We start from the raw sequence: 24,629 nt of genomic DNA on the forward strand, positions 1-24,629 counted from the left end.
GATTGGGGTAACAGAGTGAAGGCACGCATGGCTTAGGATTTCAGGCTTCAAGCTTGAGGTATAGAATAACATTCTGAACACTCCCTTCAATGGAGAACAACTTTTTGAGACACCAGTTGACGAGAAGTTAACTCAACTCAAAAAAGACAACGAAACTGCAAGGTCCATGGGAGCACTGCAGTTCAGAGGGATGAGAAGGGGTATACCCTCAAGAAGGCCAAATGGTAGGGGAGGCAACCAACCGAGTTCCTCGCACCAAACCTTCCAACAAGGTTATCAGGGAAACAACCAGGGACAGCAGCAGCAGAACTGGCAGTACCAGCCACAGGGCCAGTCCTTTAGAGGTCGCTCAAATGGAAGGGGACAGGCACGGAGAGGAGGGCAGCTAACCGCCTCCAAGTGACTTCGCCGGAAGGCAAACGCCCACCCAGATAACACCTCTAGGGGGGAATCAAAGGAGAGGAAAAGTTCAGGAACAGATTTCACAAGACAATCGGTTCACCAAACATATAACACCAGTAGAAGGCAGAATAAAGAACTTCCTCCAGGAATGGAAGAAGGTGACAACAGACACATGGATACTAAACATCATACAATACGGCTACTGTATAGAACTACTAAAACAACCTCCAAACAAGAAGCCAAACAGCAAGGCGCACTCGGCAAAAGAGCTCTCACTCTTGCTACTAGAAGCGCAAGAACGGCTCAACAAGGAGGCAATAGAGATAGTACCATACAAGGAGAGAAACAAGGGAGTTTATTCCAACTACTTCCTCGTACCAAAGTGGACGAAACACTAAGGCCTATCCTGGACCTAAGGTTCTTTAACAAGTTCATAAGGACACAAAGATTGAAAATGACATCTCTGCAAGAAGTAATACCCCAGGTACAGGAAGGGGATTACATGGCAACTATAGACTTGAAGGATGCATCCACATCAACAAAGGACACACGCCTACTAAGATTTGTGATCAGCAAGACTCATTACCAGTTCACAGTGCTCGCATTCAGGCTCAAATCAGCTCCAAGGGTGTTTACAAAATGCCTAGCAGCAGTAGCAGCGCACCTAAGGAGGTGGGGAATACATGTATACCCCTACCTCAACGACTGGCTCGTGCAAGCAAGCTCCTAAAGCCAGTGCAAACAACACATCTAGCAGGTGCTACAAACACTAATCCAACTGGGGTTTTCAATCCATTGGGGAAAGTCGTCAATAGAGATATTCTTAGGGGCAGAGATCAACACCATACAAGGCAAAGAGTTCCCCAGCACAAAGAGAACTTTGGCACTACTGAAGGAAACACGTCTGTACTGCAAGGGGCAAGTTTTGACAGTGAGGACGGTGAGCAAGCTAATGGGAATGATGGCATCTTGCATACACCTGGTCCCAAATATTCGACTCCACATGAGACCATTCCAGGAATGGATACAGCAGCAATGGTCTCAGGCAACAGGGAGTTTGGAAGATCTTGTGGTTGTCACTCACACAGTGCATCAGGAAATAGCGTGGTGGAACAAGGAAAACAAAACAGGGGAAACCGTACACACAACCAACTCGACCAGTGACCATCACAACAGATGCCTCCCAGCTGCGGTGGGGCGCGCACATGAACAGACTCAAGGTGAGGGGGTTATGGTCGCAGTAGGATGCGGTCAAACACATCAGCTACCTAGAACTAAAAACTGTGTTCCTAGCATTAAAAGCCTTTCAGAAGGAGCTGTACAGAAACAGGGTGCCGATCCAAACGGACAACACAACCACCATGTTCTACATCAACAAGCAAGAAGGAACACAATCAGTACCACTATCAGGTCTAGCACAGGAAATATGGACATGGGCCATTCCACTAAAAATAGACCTACTAGCCATACATCTCCCAGCAAAGGAGAATGTGGAAGCAGACAGACTCAGTAGGCAGACGTCTGCATCCCACGAATGGGAGCTCAACCAACAGGAAATACAAACAGTATTCCGGAAGTGGGGTACACCGCAAATAGACCTATTTGCAACACACCAAAATGAAAAATGCCAACACTTCGCATCCAGACAACCAGACCATCGGTCACAAGGGAATGCACTATGGATAAGTTGGTCAGACATTTGCATACGCTTTTCCCCCCGATACCACTGATACACAGGGTACTCAACAAATGCAGGATCAGCCATGTGTCGCTAATTCTAATAGCACCTCAGTGGGCCAGACAGTCCTGGTTCTCACAAATAGTGGAATTGGCGCAAGCACCAGCGCACAGATTCCCAAAAAGAAGGGACCTGTTAACAATGCAGAATGGAAGGGTGCTACACCCAGAGCCAGAGAGCCTCAGCCTAGATACATGGCTCCTGAAGACCTAGAATTTGCACACCTCAAACTACCAGCAAGCACAATGGCAGTGCTCAGGGAGGCAAGAAGACCTACCACCAGAAAGTGCTACGTAGCAAAGTGGAAAAGATTCCCCGAATGATGCATTAGGGAGAAGCTACAAAGGAGAATCACAAAGGAATCAACAGTACTAAAATACTTAAAGCCTCTACTACAAAATAAACTAAGCCACACATCCCGAGGAGTGCACTTAGCGGCTATAGTGGCTTACACAAGAGGGGAAACGGGGAAAAGTTTCTTCACCTCTCAAGTAGCAAAAAGATTTCTAGAAGGGGCAAAGAGAATCGCACCCCCAAGCAGGATGCCAGCACCAGCATGGAACCTCAACGTAGTGCTAACTCAGTTGATGAAGGCACCATTTGAGCCTATTCACAAGGCTACACTACACATGCTCACGCTAAAGAAAGCCTTCTTAGTGGCTATCACATCACTACGAAGAGTAAGTGAATTGCAAGCGCTGTTACCTCAAGAGCCCTACCTGCAAATACACAATGATAGGATTGTAATGAGAACAGACCCACACTTCTTGCCAAAGGTGGTGCCACTCTTCCGCATCAATCAAACTTCAAATACGTAGTTTTTCCCAAAACCTAGCCCCTAGCACAGAAAGGGCGCTACACACACTGGACGCCAGGAGGGCTGTAATGCACTATATAGAAAGGGAAAGGAGTGCAGAAAGACAAAGCAGTTCTTTGTTTCCTTTGCCAGCAGTTTTTTGGGATGACCAGTTACCAAAAATACCATTTCACTGTGGATTGCACAAACCATACAACTCTGCCACAAACAAGCAGGACAAATGTTACAAGGAGCAGCTCATGCTTACTCAACAAGGAAGAAAGGAGCAACAATTGCGTTACTAGCTAACACACCAATTCAAGATATTTGCCAGGCTGCAACATGGTCTTCAGTGCACACGTTCACTAAGCACTACTGCGTAGATATCCAAATGAACAAGGAAGCACAAGTGGGACAGAAAGTCTTACAACACATATTCAGTAACCGGAGCTCATCTTCCACCCAGCCACCACAATAAGGACAAACCGCTACAAAGTCTATGCACGACATAGTGAATCCAGAAAGATTCACGCTGCAAAACGTATAGTTTCTTACCTGTCGGTGTAGTTTTGCAGCTTGAAGACTTTCTTGATTCACTAGCGAACCCACCCTCCTCCGCCAGAAAGATGAGACCGGAGGAAAGGGATTCAGAAATTGGAGAAAGACTTTAAAAGATAAAAGGAAAAGAAAGGAAACAGAAGAAAAGGGAAAAAAAGAACTCAAAGATGGCGACCAAAGGTGGGAACTTCCGGAGGAAGCTCATCGACGTCACGAAGGACACCAAATGGTGGTATGTCTACACCCACCTGGGCCATAAAAAAGACTACAATTCCGGACTCAACCACTAGATGGCGGAATAATGCACAGCATAGTGAATCCAGAAAGTCTTCCAGCTGCAAAACTACACCGACAGGTAAGATACTATACATTTTGTTCTCAACACTTTTTCCATTTCCTAAGGATGATTTCAGAAACCTATGATTATCTCCTAATAATGGCACAATACTAAGAGCATGAAAGTTTTGGGGTATCTTTTATTTGTTGGAACACATATCTCTCACTAGTTCCATGAAAGGACAGTGATCTTTTCCTAATTTACCAAATAGTTACCCGCAAGAGTCACAATTTATCTCTCTGAAGGTTAGTTTTGAACATAACCTAAGACTTTTATTGTGGACAAATACACAAATCAAATGAATACTTAATTGTGTATGAAAATGCATCCATGACTATGAATAAGTGTTTTTAAAGATAAACATCTAGGATGTGAGAGCATTTTACGAAAAACAAGCAAAAAACATGAAAATAAATGATAAGGCGTGAAGCCAACCCACCAGCAGTGCACAGAGAGACTGTACCCCAGTTGCGTACAGCAAACATGATTTTCTACTTTTAAAGTTAGCGCACTAAAAAAAAAAGCTTAAACCTTCACAGGGAAAAAGCCATAGTGAAGTGGAGAAAATTGTTGAGTCTGTGGTGAATTTAAAAATACAGTGCATGTAATGTTCTGGCTAGATAGTTTAAAATGCAAAAATGTGTACAACCCTTGTGATATGATGTATGTATGTACAAATAGCTTCAATTTGAAAAAAGAAAATAGCCTTTTTATGTATTTGTAATGTGTGTATGAAAGCTTTACACAGTTCTGCATCACCATTTTGTTTTAAAATGGTTTATGGTTGGTAGGTAATCTGTGGATGGCTCGACTTTTTAGGTCATATATTTTCTATTTTTTTCTGTTAAAAATGCCTTCATTTTTTGTGAAATGCCCTTCCTGTGGGAAAAAGGAGTCTTCATTATGTATCTTCCTGAGGATAACATTCCTGATTCCTGTACCCATTGTCAATCCTTCGCCAGAAGAATTTGAAAGATTGACAAAATCAGACTACATGGGTTGCAAAGAAAATGCTGCCACATCTTCTAGAAGCCATGGAGAAGGTCAGTCTTCTACTAGAGCTTCTGTTTCCTGCTTCATGGACTCCCCTAGAGGTAGATCCAAGGAGAAAACACATCCAAGGAATAGATACTGCTCCTGTTTGACGTCAAGCAGCACGACCATGAGGAGCATAGCATTGAGTACTGGACACATACCTATTTGCTCGCCATCATCGGGTAGGACGTTAAGACACTCGACGACGAAAGACCCAGACGGTTGCATTGAGAACGGCGTTGATGTCAAATACACTTCCTTTGACAGTAAAACGACAGTCGTCGATGTTGAAACGATCTCCTTCGATGTCGAAGCTACCTCCATCGACATTGAGTCTGCCTTCAACAACGACACCACCTCCGTCGACAACGATACCCCCTCCATCGACGTCGCCCCTGTTGACATCGAGGCCACCTCAGTCGAGATCATCTCCATCAATTCTGAAGCCACTTTCATCGATGACAAGACTACCAACTTCGACATCAAAGTCACCACAGCCCTCAAAAGTGACATCTAGGATACATTTTTGTCACCATCTTTGCGGCTGTCTTCTAGATGTTCACAGGAGTTTTCGTTTAGAGAGACCTGCCACTTAATGCTCTGAATACTACCAAACATACTCTCCATCACATCATACAGTGTAAATTGCTCTTTCTGGTAAATCTTTATCATGGGAAGCCAGGCCACATAACTTCTCTCCAGGTTTAGTAACATTGCCTAGGCTGTCACCTAGAATCTCCCCGGCATCTCCTTTTGTTCTCACTAGACCAGAGGACAGTCCACAGTTGACTCATGGACATAGTTCTACTTCCAGATCCAGAGATACATCTTGAAAAAGCTCTAGCGAAAGACGAATGGGTTCTAGATCAAGAAAATCTAGTACAAGACGTCACAGGAGGTCACAATATCGATGCAAAACACAGCCACATGGACAACGACCTCAACATTTTCAATCAATGATTACGCTCAGACTGTCTCTAACACTCCTTCAGCAAGGGTATCTCCGCTTGATGACTTCACTTTTAATGTGGTGCTCGTGAAAGGTGCTACTATGTTGAACATTACTATGCCTTCTCCTACTATATCATTAGTCATCTTTTTATTTTACATCAAATAACGTCATAAAGACCTCTCCTTCCGCTGGTCCTGGGTCTCTTGAGCCTGCAGTGCAGTTATTCTTGTCACCTACATCTATAAAGTCGGCTCTATATAGGTTCTCGAAGTATAAACCTCCTGACCACGATTCTCTCTTTCTCAGGAAAAATCCACCACCTGATTCGGGAATTGTGGCTTCAGCAAGAAAGTCACACATAGTAGCACCATAGTCTTCCATACCACCAGATAAGGAGAAATTAAATAGAAATTTATAACAAACGTGCACTGCTACCCGAGGGTGTCAAGGTGCGCAAGCTTGATAACCGGGTTGGCCGAGGCTAAGAAAACTCCTTATAGTTTAAAGAGCCAAGTTTCCATGTTTAAGAGTAAGGGGAGGCTGTTCCAGAGACGGGAAGTGCTGCCTATGAAGCTTCTCCCTCCCCATTGTGCTCTATTTGCTCTAGGGTCAATGATAATAAATGCTGATTCTGAGCGGAGGAATCTTGGCTGGATTTACCAACGAAAACTAAGCTTAAAAATTTGAGGGCCTTCCCCATGAAAAGCCCTGAACGCAATATACAGGGCCATAAACTGTGTACGCTTCTCAATGGGTAACCAGTGGAGAAGCAGAAGGTCAGCTGAAACTGATTTTCTTTTGGGTATTTCAATTAGAGTGCGAGCAGCTGAATTTTGTAGGATCTGCAGCTTGTTGAGACTTTTCTTCCTAATGTTTCCAAAAAGAGCATTTGCATAGTCTAGTTTTGAAAGTGCCAGCGCTGAAATTACTGTTTTTGCAGATTTTTCAGAATAAAGGGGAATATCCTTTCTTAGTAGTTTCATGGTAAACAAGCATTTGCAATGCATTAGGTCTCACATTTACGCAAGTTTAAGCTATTGGCATTGTAAAATACAATGCCTTTTATTTATGTTTTAAAAACGGAAACAAAAATAAAAGGCATTGTCATTTGCATGTCAATAGCTCAAACTGACGTAAATGCGAGACCTATTGCATTGAAAATGGTTTTTTTAAAGGACGCTGCAAAATTGCTCGCAGTGCTGCGCCATTTCCTAGCAAATATATCCCTGGATCTTGCAACAATAGAGTTTTAATGAGTGAGAATCAAAGGACATGACGTTCAACCATGGGCAAAACCATGGTTAGTGACTGACTACAGTATGTGTAATGGTCAGTTTGTTTTCGTGTATAATCAGTCAGACTACATCTTTTTTAGAAATTCACTTTGAGAAGTAACTCAGCGAAAATAGAAAATAGTTAGCTTTTTTGGTCGAGGTGCATAATTTCGTGTTGTTGATTTTGTTTCAAAAATTGGTGTTTGTAGTTTGCCGTTTTTCCATTATATCTGCGGCTACACAGAGAGACTCTATAGCGCCTGTGCCTCTCAAGTCACCGAGGCGTGATTACCTTTATCATTTTCTCTTTCCCTTTTTGTCAACAAGCTGTTTACGCGACAGGCATTGGCTATAGGTTTGTAGTTTTTTTTCCGTTTTATGCTAATTTTGTCGATGCTGTCTCTGAAAGATTTCGAACGGGTTGTCTTCTTGCCTATCCTCTCGTTCCAAATCCAAATTTTCAGAGACTCCATTGGACTATTCTCGTTTTCGGAGGTAGGGGCAACTCTCAGCTTGGCTGGCGCTTTAACTTAGAAGAAATATTACCGTGGGAGTCATTTGTTTCCGAGCGCCAGGCAAGGGGCTCGGTGCCGGTGCATTCCTAAAGTCTGCCTTAAGCATGACTCGCAGACGTGGTCTGAACTTTCCAAACAGCTCGCTATAACTGCTCTCTTAAAGCTGTACGCCACAATAATCCAACAGCATAAACTGTCATGAGGACTTGGACCAGTATAAAATAAACCCAAGCCGTATCAATTGTCCAGTTCATCCCGCCGGTTCTAGGCATGTTAATATTCCATTTAAAGTATGCAGCCTCGTTTTTCATACAGAACGTCTTGTGATAGAAGCTTTTAAAAAAAACAAGAAGTTCCAAGGCGAGTACGCTGTAAATCAAGGCTTACTTAATATGATGCATAAATACCCTTTTTACAAAATTTATCATCAGTGATATTTATCCCAACAACTAAGAGCGGACCATCCTCTCGCAAGGAAAGAAAACAAGCCCGCGAATGGTGCACGCGCGCCATAGCGAGACATCTGGTTTCAATTATCGCGCCCATGTCTAGGCACGATAATTGAAACCACATGGCGGCTGTGCGGGTAACCGACACCAATAGGCCATGGGCGGAGCAATGCGCCCGCCTTTGGCCAATTGCATGCTGTCTTTGTTAAAAAAACGCATGCAAAGGCCAATAGCGTGGGCCAAAACAAAAAGCACACACACGAGCATGTGCGATTCTTCGGTTAGTTTTCGAGAGCCCCTACATGAAGTCTTCGCCAGAACAGCCCATGCGCGCTGTTACAGGCTCGACCTAAAAAGGAAGCAGACGTGATTGCATTTATGAGCTCTTTGAAGTTCAGATGATTATCAAAGATAGCTCCAAGGATTATCTCTTCGGGAAGGAAACTGAGTGGAACATTGGCTTCTGCAATAAAAGTAGTGAGTGCCAATGCCCTTTTAGGGAGGTATAATCGATCTCTTAGGGACTCCCTTAAAAGATTTATGGATTGTCAGGAGGTCATTAGTGAGGGAATGCAGGTGTCAAACCAGATCATTGGGTCAGCTGCTGACGTATCTGATTTATTTGCTCATGAGTTCCTGCCATGTATTTGCGCTAGGAGGAGCTCAAGGCTTAGACTAACGGGTCTAAAACCAGAAGCGCAAAATACTGAACTTTCCATTCTTAGAAAACCCACTGTTCAGATCTCACTCGGATGATGAAATGTCACTGATGAAGACTGAATTGGGCACATTAAAAGCTGGTGGCCTAGAAAAATGAATTTATGAATTACAGGCCCTGTGATGGGTGCTGCTATCCTTAGAGGGTTCAAACCCCTCTCTGGTTGCACCACCAGCAAAAGTAGTCATACCATCACCTCTTATCCTCCAGAGGAAATGGAGGTCAGCATCCTCAGTCTGCAGTGGGAAAGACTCCTACTAAAAAGTGAGCCACGTCTTCCCCCACATCCGTAAGTTACTCTAGTGGGAAGAAGTATTCTAATACACTTTTCAGAGTGACTGCTTATGACTGCAGACACATGGGTCCTGAATATTGTTTAGAATGGCTATTCTCTTCATTTCAAGTACCCGCATCCATCTCTTCTCCAAACAAAACATCGTCTTAGCAACAAGATCTATTAGAGAAGGACATGAACAATGAAATGGAGTTGGTTCCTTTACATCAAAAAAAGATTGGAAGTATATTCCTGTTTTTAGGAAAGTGCCCCTTTGTGACATGGTCACCCCTACTTTTTGTCTGTTATTCAATGCTATTTTGCAATAAGTGCACAGGGTTTCTGCTAACCAGGTCCCCAGTGCCAGATCTCTTTCCCTAAAATGTGAAATTGTTTCCCCAATTGGAAATACCTGTAGCACTCCTTGTAAGTCCCTAGTAAATAGTACCGCTGGTACCTAGGGCACGGAGGCTAAGGAGGGTCTCTAAGGGCTGCAGCATGTATTATGCCACACTAAGGGACCCTCACCAAGCTCATGCAAAGAGCCATTGCAGGATGCATGTCTTGGTGCAGACAAAAGTGGGGGGAAAATGAGATGGCTCACAACCTATGTGCCTTGCCAGCAGACACTGCATGCAGCATAGGTATGTCGCCCCTAGAGCAGGCGTTAAAGCCCTAAGGCAGGGAGCACTATACCACATGTGTGGACATATCTGCATGAGTAAATATGCACCTGTGCTGCTACATGTGCTGGGCACTTTTCAAAAATGAGTTCCACAGCTACATGATGGCTTCACTGAAACCAAAGATGCTTGGTGCCAACCTCTTGTATTAATAAACCCTCACTGATTCCACTGGTGGATTTAGTAATACATGCACCCAGAGGACACCTTCGAGATGCCCCCTGAAAACTTACCAACTATTAGTGTGCGGGCTGACTGGTTCTGTAGAGCCTGCCACCACAGACACGTTTCTGACCTCCAGGGTTGAGGGCCTACACTCTCAGGAGGTCAGAAATAATTCCTGTCTGGCAGAGGGTGTGTACACCTCCTTCATACCGGATGACCTGCAAATTAGCATTCCAAGGCAGGGAGCTTCAAAGAGCCCGCCGCCTTTGGTATGTGAATCTGGCTTCCCTCAGTGGTGATGCCAACGCCCCCTGACCAGAACACATTAGGAGCCTGGACCCATGGGAAAATTGGGAGGACTTCCAGCTTGCATCCAAGACCCAGGAACTCCAGTGTAGTAGCGATAGCTGCTTCTGTGCACTCAAGAAGACCTGTGAGGATTCAGGACCGCTGCAAACCGACACTTGGAGGCACCACTTAACCTGTGCCTCCTAGCCTGAGCTGAAGTGGGCCAATGGTTCCAGTGTGGTCCAGGCCCTCAAGAGAAGAAGCCCACGTTCGGTTTGCAAACAGTGGACTCATCGCAGCCACCTGCAGCCTATTTGGGTAGGGCCCCTCTACCGTAAATGTCCGCAGAGACAGAAGCCTGCCACCTTGGAACACCTCTGCACCCAACCGCCCCGGACTGAGGGGAAGAGGACCAAAGATGTTCCCGAGCATCGTGAGACCTGAGCCCCCTTGTTGATTAAGCCAGACTGACCGCCCCAGTCCAAACCTGCAGCATCTTTTTAACTGGACTTCAACGGGGCACCCAACGCTGTACTGCACCTCTGCACCTGGTCGCACTAGTTCTGTCCGAGGTGGTGACCTGTTGGTGCTGCCTTTCACCCTGCCCCATAGTCACCTTAAGTCCGGAAGATTGGTCCTGTACATTGATGTAAAGTACCTGTATGCAGTATATACCTTTCCTCCATAGGATACCATTACCGCTTCAGAAATTGCACTTAGTGTTGACTTCTTAAAATTGTAAATTTTCCTAACTTGAAACTTACTTATCTGATCTTAATGATTCTTGAGCCTATATATAAAGATACATGGTATTTTTTATAAATTGAGTGGATCTCCCTATTGAATCACTTGTACCATTTATTGACCGTGTGTGTATTGCAGATGTCCAACACTCCCCTCTAATAAGCCTAAGGCTGCTCGGCCACACACCACCCTAAGAGAGCACCTTGGGATTGCTAGAGCAAACCCCAGTCCTCTCATGAGGGAACTCCTGGATTCTTTTCACAGTATAATTTTTTTTTGGTATACTATATAAAGAGCCGTCTTCCTACAATGATAGTTCTTGGTTTCTAAAAAAGCACCAAAACAGGAATTCAGGTCTATTCTCAACATCAGGGTACTGAACAAGACCCAAGAAAAGAAAAATTCAGAGTGTTGGCATTATTCCAGATCTACCCTCAACTACATCAAGGGGACTGGATGTGTGCAATAGATCTTCAAGATGCCTACTTCCACATTCCGATCATAAAAAAGCATGAAAAGTTAAGTTTTGCAGCGTGAATACTTCTCTGGATTCACATGCTGTGCATTATTCCGCCATCTAGTGGTTGGGTCCGGAATTGTTTTTTCTTATTTTGGTCGCTGTAGATCACCATTTTGTGCCACAGTAGACTGATGACCTTTTCAATACAAAGTCTTCTCCTTCGGACTGAAGTCAGCTCATGAGTATTTGCAAAATGTATGACCATTGTCGCCGCACGTCTGAGAAAACAAAATATATTTGTCTACCCATACCTAGACGATGGGCTAATAAAAGGAACATCCTCGAAAGAAACACTGAACCATTTTCAAATATGTCTCCACACTGTAACTAAATTAGGTCTTCAGGGAAACCTCAGAAAATCTACTACTTCCCCAGTTCAAAATATACATTATCTGGGCTCTATAATAGATACACAGTCCAAGAGGGTTATGCTTCAGAGTAGAGGCTGTTATCAATCCAACTGAAGTGTCACATTCTTTTGCAAACTCCTCATCCAACAGCTCAACAGTTTTTATACCGGTTATCAATGGCCTTTTGCAATTTTTTTTGATCCTCATGCAAGCCGTCACATGAGAACTTTACAGCAATGTCTAGAGGACCCCTCAAACAACTGGGAGAAGAAATTGACTATCAGAATCAGCCATCCAGTCACTTCCATGATTGACCAAATTGAAAAATCTTATGAAAGGGACCTCATTCTATCAGGATCTCCCAGTTCAGACTCTTCACAGATGCATTCTTACAAGTATGGGGAGCACACGTGAGCCATTTAAGGACTCGAGGACTATGGTCACACAAAAAGAAAAGACCTACCACATGAACCTACTAGAGTTGAGAGCAGTTCTTCTGACTTTAAAATCTTTTCTTCCAGCAATCAAAACAACTTCTCTGCTTCTTCAGATGGACAAATCAACAATGTACTACTGAAACAAGCGGGGAGGGATACATTTAAGACCTCTGTCCCTAGAGTTATAAGCCATATGGAAATAGTGTATTGCAAGGAGCTTGAGAATTACAGCTGTACATATCCCAGGGGCACAAAACAGGGAAGCGGACACCCTCAGTCAAAACTTGCAAGAAAACCATTACTGGATTCTAAATGCCGAACTCGTAGAAGAAACGTTCCAACAATGGGGATATCCTCAAATAGACGTATTTGTCGGCATAGAAAACACAAAAGACTACACCTCCAGATATTACCAGCCAATGATGAAGGAAAATGCTCTTTGATAGACTGATCAAAGAAATTTCTCCGTGCATTTCCCCCAATTGCTCTCTTTTCAGCAGTTCTGGCCAAATTGTACTGGTCCAGAACCATGATTGCACTGGATTGGCCCTGTCAGTGGTGGTTCACAAACCTTCTTCACCTATCACAGCAACCACACAAGAGATTGCCGTGCAGGCAAGATTTCCTGTACAAGTTTAGGGGCCAGATCCTGCAACCCAACCTTCCATCACTGAACTTAGCAACATGGCTCCTGAAGTCCTTCAATATGGCTATTTAGGTCGTACACAAGAGTACATGAACATTCTACAAAAAGCTAAACAACCTTCGACAAGAAAATCATACTCTTTTAAGTGGAAGAGATTTTGTATTTGGTGCATTCATCACAGCCTCAATCCTTCCTCCTGTCAAAAGGATGTATTGATACCATATCTTCATCTGGCAAGGTCTGATTTACAGTTTTCTTCCATTAATGTTCACCATGCGGCTATAACTGCTTATAGCAAACCTTCATCACAAACCTCTTTTTTCAAAATACCTTTGGTTAAAGATTTTCTAGATGGTATTAAAAAGGTTATTCCACCAGTTAAGTCCCCTCCTCTTCCTTGGGAACTTAACATTGTTCTCTCTAAATTAATGGGACCCGCCTTTGACCACATTCACAAAGCTTGTTTACAGCATCCTACATGGAAAGCAGCTTTCCTAGTTGTTATTACCTCTGCGCGCAGTTTGAGAGATTCAGGCTCTATGCGCTACTGAACCATGCACGGGTATTCCGTAGTAATAGAGTTGTTATGAGAATACTGCCCAGTTTGTTTCAGATGTCCACATTATCCAAACTATTTCCTTATCCACTTTTTACCCTAATCCATCAACATCAGCAGAAAAGTCTTTACATTCGCTTGACGTTATGAGTTCTAAAGCTTATACCTAGATGCAACCAATGATATGAGATGGTCCAACCGTCATTTCATTAATTTTGGTCCAATACTTATAGGCGTGCCTTCTTCTAAACCATCTATTTCTAGATGGATTGTAACTTGTATAGCTCTTTCATACCAGATAACAAAGAAACCCCTACCTGGTAGGCCTAAAGCACATTCTACATGGGGAAAGACTTTTAGCATAGCCCTACTACAAAATGTTTCCATTTCAGAGATATGTAAGGCTGTTATTTATAGATCTGTTCATACATTTACTAGACACCACTGCCTACATTTAAATTATAGAGCAGATGCTCAAGTGGGGCCAGCTTCTTTAAGGAACCTTTTCTGGGGATTGTTAGAGCTGTTTTTATTTCAGGTCTGCCTGTTTGTGGGAAGGGCTTTCTATTATTTTCAGTGCTTATGACTATTCATGAGAATCTTCTGGAAGAGAATGAAAAGTTACCTGTAATCCTAGTTCTCTTCCAGTGGGATTCTCATCAGAGTCATAAGCAACCCTCCCACCTCCCCAGACAGGAACTATCACAGCTCTCAGCAATTGCTTCACACAGGATTCCAAATTTCCATAGAAATGACCTGAACTGTCATCTGTGAGGCATTATGGGATACAGGGGTTCGAGGATTTTAAAGGTACAGTGCCAGTTTTCTTTACTGTGCTTAGCTTTGCAGCCTATTTGCTAACAATGTCTCATATTCCCTTTCTTTTTCCTTTAAAAAAAGGTTTGTGAAATATTTCCTATGGTCACTTTTTATAGAGATGCATTTCTGTGCAATTTGTTCTATTTTAAAATGAAAATTCATTGAAATATGGTAATTTTTAACCTCCTTTAGGCTGCAAACATATATGCAAGGTAGTGTGGTCCTAAGTTTGTTATACATTTATGTATACTTTTAATGTGCTCCGGGATCCCTGCACATGGATGGGACTATTTAGTGCTTATGACTTTTCCTTATTCAGCAACCCTCCTCGCCCCCAAAAAAGACACCACACTTATAACTCTGAAAAAAAGCTTCTAACAGTTAACCTTGCCATTGCTATCCACTTTTCCTTTATTCTCTTATCCCTAACCACAAAGTCCTAATCACCCTGTTCCCAAATCATCTTGTCAATGCCGAACCCACTCAACTCCTAAATTATCTCCACATTCAACTTTACTGTTCTGTCACCTTATTCCTGATCCACATGCCTACTAGTCCTGCCCATTTGTGATGCATGCTGGCAGTTAGTTTTGCTCTGAATAAATCTCGATCCATGTCTATACACTGCTCAGCCTCACACTCACAATGTGCTAATCAAGCCTTTATAAAATAAGCAGATAGCTGGACTTGTGTTATTTTAAATCCCTGTAATCATCTAAAATTAATCTTATTTTGATTCAAAGACCCCATAAATGTCCAAGCCAATGCATTTCGGGGTTCTTCATTCATCCGGGGGTAACATAAATTTATGGCTTATGGAAGAGTAGTGAAACATCATGATTAAATGTTTGCTTGGTACCCAAAGCAGAGCCAACAGCTACTGATAAGTAAATGCTGAGAAAAGCCAGACTTTCTCAAAATGTAGTAGGTCCAATTGTAAGGCCCGAATGAACTCCAGGAATACAACCTGACATATGGTGCCAAAGTGGGGAGTTTGAATCAGTGTTTTGCTAGGAGAAACTCTTTCTAGCATAGTACTATTGCATTTATAAGTTTAAATGTGCACTCATAAAAGAAGGATTCACCTACAAACTCTGTTCTAGAGGAAATGTTACTGAGGTATGTCTGACAATAGGCAAGGCCCTTACTCTCTGCACCTGCCAATTTTATGATTGCCCTCATCCTCCGAGCTTGAGAAATCTAGCAACTGACATGTTTTCTATTGCTCCTGATTTCCCCTGCTCTATTTTTCTTATTGATTGCCTATTATCCTCCATTCATCCAAGTTTGATTGTTGACCTTATACCTCATAGTTGTTTGCTCTGTATTCTTGATCCCAGAGAAAAGAGATCATCATATGACTTTACTGTGGGTACACATTATGTCTATAACAACAGGGTTTTATTCTAAAACTATAGAGGCTCACTAACTGGTTACATATTGCTGTAGTCAAAAGGTGTTTAAAGTTTATTCAGTATGGCTAGTCCACCTCTTTATTTTATTAACGCTGTGGCATTTTTTTTTCTTCTAGGTAAATGAATCTAAAACAATTCTTAAGCTCTGTGATTTTGGCTCTGCTTCACATGTTGCAGATAATGATATTACACCATATCTCGTGAGCAGATTTTATCGAGCACCTGAGATCGGTAAGTTATTATGCATGAATTGTAATATATTATTTAACTAACACTACTCATCTGTTCGTATGTTACACCCATGAAGCAGGACACAACATTGACCTTATTCTTAGTTACAAAAACATTATGAAAGGTTATTTTAGTAGATGCCACTAAACAATTTTCATGGTCTGAATGCCTGGTGTTTGCATTCACTCTCTACTATAAGTCATTCAGTCATTCTTTTGTCCTAAGTGATCTGTACCCACTAGCAGCCACCTTTTCCTGTTAACCATATTATCCTAGCTGATGAGTGGATCAAGTAAAATACATGAAAGTCTAAGTTTGGAGTTTGCATCTTGACCATTGATTTACTGACCCCTGTTTAGAGTATATGGGGGATCACATCCACTTCTGTGGCAGCGGTCAGATACTTTGGCCTTCTTTCTACAATTAAGCTGGGTTACCCAAGCTTGGTTTTATGTTCTCTGATGCCTTCAAGGTATTTCCATATTTACCATATACTGAGGCTTGGCTATTCATGCCATCATCAGTTCCTGGCTGGACTCCATAAAATATTTTTTCAAAAACCTTAAGGTCAACTGCCAATAATAACTTTGTAACACAATCGTAACGTTTTCCATCAGTAGACACTAGTCTAGAGGTCAGGGGCATTTGCCTTATAATCTTGTGTGCTGCTGGCCCACTACTTATAAATGTACGCATTGTCCTCCCTCTTAGTCACTGAGTTTCTTAGGAGCAAGGTTACGGTCAGTTGCCAGTTGTCACCACAAAGAGGCAGAACATCCTCCACCTGTGACTACAAACTGTGGAGCTCTTCTCCAGTGATCTAGGTTGTCCATCACCTCACAGATATTTGCAAAGGAATATTTACTTAGCATTTACCTCAGCAGCCGCTGCGACTTGACTCTTTTTTTTTTTTCTTCATTTAAGAATTGTGATTTTTATACCAATTTAGAGGCCTTCCTAGCAACTCTTCTCTTTTAGAATGAACGGAACAAGTAATTCTTTAAGGTAACAAGAAACAGAATGAGATCTCTGATTTCATTCTTTGGTTCATTCATACGGAGTTGAGAATCTCCAATACTGATGGTAAATGAGTTCATACTGGGACTCCTATATTAATACAGGCTGTGTGCATTAATTGATCTCCACTTCTTTCTTGAGTTCTTTCTAGCTACTAATTTTATATTTGCTCGCAGTATTATATTTTTATATAATTTGATTTCTAAGATCTTTGAAAGACGTTATCTACGTATAGTTATTGGCAGTACTTGCAAATGTGATATGACAATTCTACACTTTAATTAGGGTGGAAGAAGGACTGGGGGATATGTAAGTTAAGCAACGTCTGACAGTACATAATAACATATTTTACAAATGTAGACAATATTACTTATTAAATTATAGTTTGTGGTTTTGGAACATGAGTGGCCTAGATTGTCCGGAACATTTCTCTAGTTTGTTCTGACAAAGGTGTTTATTCTTTTGAGAGTCTGTCGGAAAGCACAATTTTACTTTTTATATTGTTAGTCCTGAAGTGTTTTCTAGTGTAAGGAAAGTGCAGCGTATCAATCTTGAGGTGAGCTTTTAGATGTTTATCTCAGAGGGTCCGCTGGATTTATGAACGGAGGTGAAGGTCCAGTGTGTAGAGATGATGTGAGCGATGTTGGGCAGAGTTGTTCCATGAACTAATTTGAAAACTATGTGAAACATTTTCATAAGACTCTTTTGTGCAGGGTTCCAGCCAGAATGTGGTAGGAAATATGGGGTATGGGTCTCATAGGAGAAGTTGAACAAGGCAGCATTCAGAGGATTGTTGTGGACCAACAGGGAGGCTGCTGCAGAAGTTCAATACAAATATATAAGCCTAGTAATAATATTTTGCTGACTTGAATGCAAGGCATTGGTAGATGCTGCTGATAAACATTTTGAAGCAAGCAGTGGATGGTATTGAGTTGATTGAAAAAGGTGTTTGTGAGGGTCTGGAGGTACGAGAAGGCAAGTACATGAAAGCGATGAATGATAGAAATGATATTATTTTAGTTTTGGCCAAGATAAATGTAGTGAGGTGCAATATCTCGAGTTGCACTGAGGCAATGCAGGTCCTCCTCTTCTCAACTAGTGTAGTCGCAACTTGAATGGAATGAATTGTTGATAAAGAGTTTGCTGTCCTCATTTTTAAGATCCATGTGATTACAATGAATTTAAAATACGACATGGACCACAAACTATTGGATTAAGAATAAATAAAAATGTTAATCTGTGCTTGGAATGAAACTGGAAATGGATGGAGAGAGGGCTCTTTATCCATTAATAAGTCCTGTGCGATGAAAAATGCTCAATACAGTTTTATGTGTATTGTGTACCATTTGTATATAAATGCTAATTGATGTTCTTCAGCAGTAGAGTGCCGCAAGTACCCATGGCCACCCTCCTGTGAAGTATCAGAGTACTCTGATTATACCTGTGTCCCAGGCTTTCACCCCGCCGAGGTACAAGTTTGCAACACTTTCCTTACACTAGAAACCCTTTCAGGGTACTGCAAAATCTTTACATTAAAAAAGAAGCATTTGCAATGCAATAGGTCTCGCATTTGCGAGAGTTTGAGCTATTGGCATTGTAAATGACAATGGCTTTATTTATGTGTTTTGAAAATTTGCAAGCAGTGCGTAAACACGCACTTTGTACTTCTAGTCATTGTTTGAAAAGCAAGGCTGGCAGTAAAAGAGGCACAGTTACTGCCAGCCTTGCTTCTCAACTATAAGCACAAAGTTAGGGTTTACGCACCGCTTGCAGGTTTTCAAAACACATCAATAAAAGCCATTGTCATTTACAATGCCAGTAGCTCAAACTCTCGCAAATGCACGATCTCATGCATTGCAAATGCTGGTTTCTTTTTCACTGCACATAGTAGGTAGGTCCAGCAGCTACTATTCACTGCCACAAAGATCTCGAGGCCCAAGAGGCACATGTGTGATATTTGTGGGCTGTGGACCAAAAACAAATGTTTGAAGAGGAAGCTCTATATCTCAAAGTCACAGAAATCACGACAGACCACTGAGACTGCCCTGGAATAAGACTGTGCCCTTGGGCGCGAGATGTGCATTTTATGTGGCTGGCTAGGTTTGTGATACTTTCAATAAAATTGGCTGAAGTCGATCATTAATGAATGAATGACTCCTGTCAATGTCTTTATGCTGTGAAAATACCGGATGTGGATATACGAGTTAAATATTTTTTGTCCTGCTCAGAAGAACTTTTAAGGAAAAAAAGTTGCAAAAACAAATCTGTCAAAGCAACTAAGTCTGGCTTGGATTCTGAGTACTGACTGAATTTTTTTTTTTTAACTTTGAAAAAAGCCTGCAGCATTGAATAACAAAACGAAAACAATTGTTTTTGATATACAGTGCATCTTTGAAAAAACGAATTTAACATGTAAGAAGTCAGAATCATTTTGGAACATAAGATAGTTCCTTGTGCATGGCAATGCAAGCTCCTCATAGGAGGTGGGCTTATACACCAAGCAGCTAATAGCATGTGGTGGTATGTTCTGTTGTGTTAAAGGGACTTTCAAATAGATTTGTTGGCACTAGATCCAATTAGAGTGTGATTTAGAAGTATCCTTTGCAGGCAGTACTTCATTATGTCACATCTGTCATTTTGTGGTACAGCAATGCTGACATTGATGCGGTTGGCTATTCTGATGTGCATCTTGTTGCAAGGTAACATAAATGATAGGCTGTGGAGAAAGCAAGCATCAGTGGTTGCCAGGGGAATGATATAGAAGTGGTATTAGAAAACACGGTCACAGACGTGAGACAGTCACAGACAGGGGAACAAAACACTGACTCCGAGGCACAGGGATGAGAAGACACGGTAACAGACAGGGAACAAAACACTGGCTCCGAGACACAGGGATGAGAAGACACGGTAACAGACAGGGAACAAAACACTGGCTCTGAGATACAGGTATTAGAAGTCATGGTAACAGACGTGAGACGGTAAAAGACAGGGGAACAAAACATTGGCTCCGAGACACGGGTATGAGAAGACGCAGGGTGCATTATTAGTTGGACACCTATGTGTGTAACACAGAGATCACATGAACGAACAATGACACGACTGACTCAATAAAAGCACATCCAATAACACCACCTGTGGGCGGCATGTCAGTGTATGCGGTGTGATTCGCAAATGTTAGGTGCTGATAGTATTATGAATGTGTAGGGGCTTTAGCCAGCTCCCGTCCTCATCATGGCCCTTTCATTTCTCTCCACTGGGGTAGCTGATGTGCTGACTGCTGCTAAACTCATTGGAAATAATCCGCCCGCGATCATACGCCGATGACATTAGCCAGAAGCAATGCTGAATCAGGAGTATAAAAAGAGACTTTAGTGTCCCCTGCAGTCCCTAGGGCACGGCAGCGTAGCACGCCGCTGCAGCCTGCCAATCCAAGGAATAGCATCGCATTTAACTAGTTCTCTTTACATCTTGCCTGGTGTATAATCAGCAGGAAAAAAAAGAAGAATGTAACAACAAGCACATTGCTGCGTCTCGATGGGCGGTTGCGGGTTCGTGCGGGGCGAAGGGGATCGCCCTCCATTTCCCCTTCTGAAATATTATCGCAACACTGCCGAAAATAGAGAAAAATCTTTATTGAAAAGGGCACAATAAGAAGAATTCCGTAAAGCTCATGAAACTGAGGCTTTTGCATTTCCAGGAAAAGAGGTTCTGAATCAGCGGGTTTCAGAGACGGATCTTTATTAAAATCAAGCGCGCAGTGGGAGCGTGTGAGCGCACGGTGGGAGCGTTTAAGGCAGGGAGGAGACGCCATGCGCGTGCACATCGCCTGTCCGTGTGCGCACATGGTTTGTCTCCCTTTGCTCACCAAAGCCACAACAATATTCTCGCCAAGCGAAACAGCGCATGCGCTGCGTTCGCTAGGCGAGACCTAAAAAGGCGGGTGTAGGAAGCTGGCTCTGTATATACTATATCAAAGTGAGGTATAGTGTGCACAGAGTCCAGTCGAACTCCAAAGGTAGGCAGAGGTAAAAGTAGATAGCACCTTACTTTCTAGTGTGGTCGAGCAGTAAGGCTGTATCAGAGGGTAGTGTTAAGCATTTGTTGTACACACTCAATCAGCAAATTATATCACACACTGAAAGACTGAACTCCCGACCAATTGGTTTTGTATAAAAATATTCTTTTAGTTATTGTATTTTGTAGAACCAAGAAAGCCTGGCACAGGTAAGCAATAAGTACTTTACAGATTACTTTTCTTACACCGTGCTGTATCCCCGGATACTGCACTGGGACTTTTCTGTAAACGGGAAAGTAAAAGCGTTTTTGTTATTTAGTTACTGTTTTAGAGGGTTTCATAGATTTTCCAACTCCACACTTAGAAACTTTTCACCTAAAAAACAGTCAATGTTATCCTATGGAGGAAAATAGGGTTATTGGTTCAAAGGTAAATATTTAGTTGTGGGAGTTGGTATTCTGGGGTTAGACTGAGGGGTCCCCCGGGGTCAAGGATGCACTTTTGTTACACCCTCAGCGGCACTAGAGCGGCTGGGTGCAGAGTGCTGAGGCCCAATGTTATCCAATGGGGGAAAGGGGGGCCTCTGGTTGGTTGCCGCTTATGAGCAGGCCACTGGTTTGTAGGAGCAAAGCTCCTGGACTTAAGCTCAGGGCAAATGGGCGTTCAAGCCAGCACAAAAGGTGGACCCTCAGCGGCACTGGGGTGGCCAGGTGCAGAGTGGTGTTTTGGCGTTGGGCGCCCTGTAGCTTTCAATGGGGAGGCTCCGGTTCGCAAACACACTGCAGGCTCGGGGACGCAGGTCTTCAGGGTGCGACCACCTATTGGATAGGTAAGTTGGGATGTACAGGGTTGGTTAGGCACCATCGGTTGGGCCACCCAAGACCGTGGGGCGTCGGGTGGTGCAGGGGTGCCTTTTAGGGTTGTATTTTCTCACCAGCTCCTGGTCACGGTTGGGGGGACCTTCCGGTTTGATGCTGCAGGTGCCAGCTGGAGGCTTGAGGCAGGTCTGGGGCCACCGGATCTCGGGTCCGGATCGGCGGGCAGACCTCCTCTTGGTGTTGGGCCTCTCGAACCCTGGCCGTGGGCGTCTTGTGTAGAGTGGTGCGGACTTGGCGGACCTGGAGTCTGTTGGTGAACAAATCCGGTGTTCACAGGAGACAGTCTTTTCTTTTGAAGGCAAGGCACGTCCACATGGTTCTGGTTTTTTTTTTCTTCTTTTTTTTTTTACAAATTTTGTCCTCATTTGCCTCTTTCACACCATTTCGCTTTTTCTCTTTTTATCCAGCCAAAATGCTCATAACCTCAAAATGCTGACTTGAGTAGCTTGGGGGGAGTAGAGTCACATGTAGAAGCTCTCACCCCCTAAAGGACACCCAATATACACCGATTCTTTGGTGGAGGGAAAAGAAAACCTACCACCTTGAAACAGGTGTTTTCAGCCGAGGGCAAGAGAGGCTTAATCATAGGACTCCTAATCCAATTAGTTAGTTGGTTGATTCCTCCAACACAAAAGGGGTACCCAAAATCCATGCCTGCGGCCTCCCTTGACTGACATATCCAAATTAGCCACTCTCTTCACAGATAATCTCCAGTCCTCATACCTTGGTGGAGATTGTGATACCCAAAGTTTACAAATTTCTCTACGGGCTAGCAAAATTTAAAAAGAAATCAGATCTGCATTGTTTTTACTTGTTACTATTTGAGAATCTAAAAGCCCCAAAATAACTAGTAAAGCGCTTACCTCGATTTGTATCTTCAAAGAATCAGATAGCGCTTTACTTACGGCACCCCAAAAAACTTGGATCTTCGCGCAGAGTAAGAACATATGGAGATCATCTTCCTTCATACTGCCACACTTTGGATATGCCACCTCTCCTCCTTTCCCAAACTTGGATAACCTTTGAAGGGACCAGTATGCTCTATGGATGGTGAAAAGATGATTCCTTCTTAGTTGTGCAGGTCTTACTATTTTGTATAAAGTAAACATAGATACTTGCCATTGTTCTTCCAACGTAGCCGACGGCAAGCATCTTCCCCACAGCTCGACTGGTAGAAGGAAATTTCCGTCCTCCATATTCACCATCCACCAGTACCAAAGTGCAATCTGCTTTTTTGGGATCTGACTGGAGATTAGTTTCTCCTCAAATTCGTTATATTTCCCAATTTCTGTAGTTGGAGCATGTAACCAGCTCCGAATCTGGAGGTACTTAAACCTAGACATTCTTTGATCAGCTTCCTGATTACAGTAGTCCCAAGATATCAACTGATCTTCATGTAAAAGATCATTCCAAGCAACTATACCGGCTTCCCTCAGGGGAATAGCTAACACATCTTTAGCCCATTCAGGAGAGCCCGGAGAGTCCCAGATAGGGGCAAAATAGCGAAAATATGGCAATTTAAAAGCTTTCCTCACCCTATACCATGTCTCAGCCATACCTCGTAAGATATTCAATCTAACTTTCTTAAAAAATTTTGGGTTGGCATATTTGAACATTAAACCATCTTCAGTCAAATTTTGACTCCTCAGCTGGACCTCAAATAATGCACCTAACTCAGACTTAGAGAGTGTAGTCAAAAGTATCCTTCCATTTTTGAGTAGGAAGGACCATGAATAGAAGAGCAGATCAAGTAGCGCCAAGCCCCCCTTTTCCAGTCTCCTTCTTAATTTTTTGGGTTCGGAAAACATGGCGGCCAGTTAAGGAGACAGGTCGCGGGAGCTCGGAGTCCTGGGAGCCAGGGGAATGTTTGTTTTATGTAACCGCACGGTATCATAACGGAGAGGATGAGGAATGGATAGGAAGCCGGACGGACGGAGAGAAATCACGCTGATTTGCCGGTTACCTCTGATTGGAGTATTTTGTTTTTATTGTTTCCCCCGCTTGCCGATAGCACTGCGCTTCCCGTTGTTTTTTTTCATCACGGCAGGGGAGCAGACGTGGTCGAGAGCGACGCTGGAGCTCCACAGGGGTAGGCGTGCTGCCTCTCGGATTTCCTTCCGGGGGAGAGGAGTTGGGGACGGGCAGAGTAGCACCAGTTCCATGTTTTCCATTCAGGGTTCTCTCGCCGAGGAAACCAAATCGGATAAAAGGCTTGGACCAGCGTTTATTACTTCGGTGTTACCAGCGCTAACAAAAAGTGAAGTCACAAATAAGGTAGGGTCTTTAACTCTGTTATCCTCCAGTGCTCGCTCTAAGAAATCCTTACCCTCTGATCTAAGCTGTATGAGCTCTAAGTTGCGAAGAGGGGGGAGAAAAGGGTTGGAGGAACCTGAGGGGATCAAGAAGATTTCCAGGTACACCTTAAGAAGTACTGGTGCTGTGAACCTTGTGGTTGCAGCCCCAGTAGAGGTGACCCCAAATAATCTCAGTAAAGAAAATAAAGTAGATTCTAATTTAAAGATAGCTGGAGTGCAAAAGGTATCAGACAGTATAAATTCTATTAACAGGTCCATATCAAGACAGGAGCCTGTAGTTAAAGAGATGGTAACAATAAATGAAATAAAAAGAGATCCAATCTGGAACGAAAGATTAGGGTTACTCCCTCACTCAGGACTTACTTTAAAATTCTTCCAAAAACCACTGTTTTGGGTAACCCCCTTTCAACACTTAGTGCTGGGATGGACTCGAACGCGGAGCAGGGCAATCAAATCAAATTCAACAATAGTACCCAGTTACTGCTTTCTGCCTCTGAACAGG

At 43.0% G+C, this 24,629-nt stretch overlaps 1 protein-coding gene across 16 annotated transcripts in view; it reads left to right on the forward strand.

Annotated features, from left to right (window-relative positions):
* The window catches only part of PRP4K (pre-mRNA processing factor kinase PRP4K), a 632,535-nt gene that overhangs the window by 427,699 nt on the left and 180,207 nt on the right, over positions 1–24,629 (forward strand). For all 16 annotated transcript variants that reach the window (XR_014962111.1, XR_014962103.1, XR_014962108.1 and 13 more), the window contains exon 12: positions 15,788–15,902. Coding sequence is in view for 1 of the 16 variants with exons in the window: in XM_085607184.1 (XP_085463310.1) it covers positions 15,788–15,902 (115 nt within the window). In the remaining 15 variants the exon portion in view is untranslated. The remainder of the gene's footprint in view (positions 1–15,787; positions 15,903–24,629) is intronic.

This window comes from Triturus cristatus, chromosome 5_2 (assembly GCF_964204655.1).
Source record: "Triturus cristatus chromosome 5_2, aTriCri1.1, whole genome shotgun sequence".
Taxonomy (NCBI): Eukaryota; Metazoa; Chordata; class Amphibia; order Caudata; family Salamandridae; genus Triturus; species Triturus cristatus.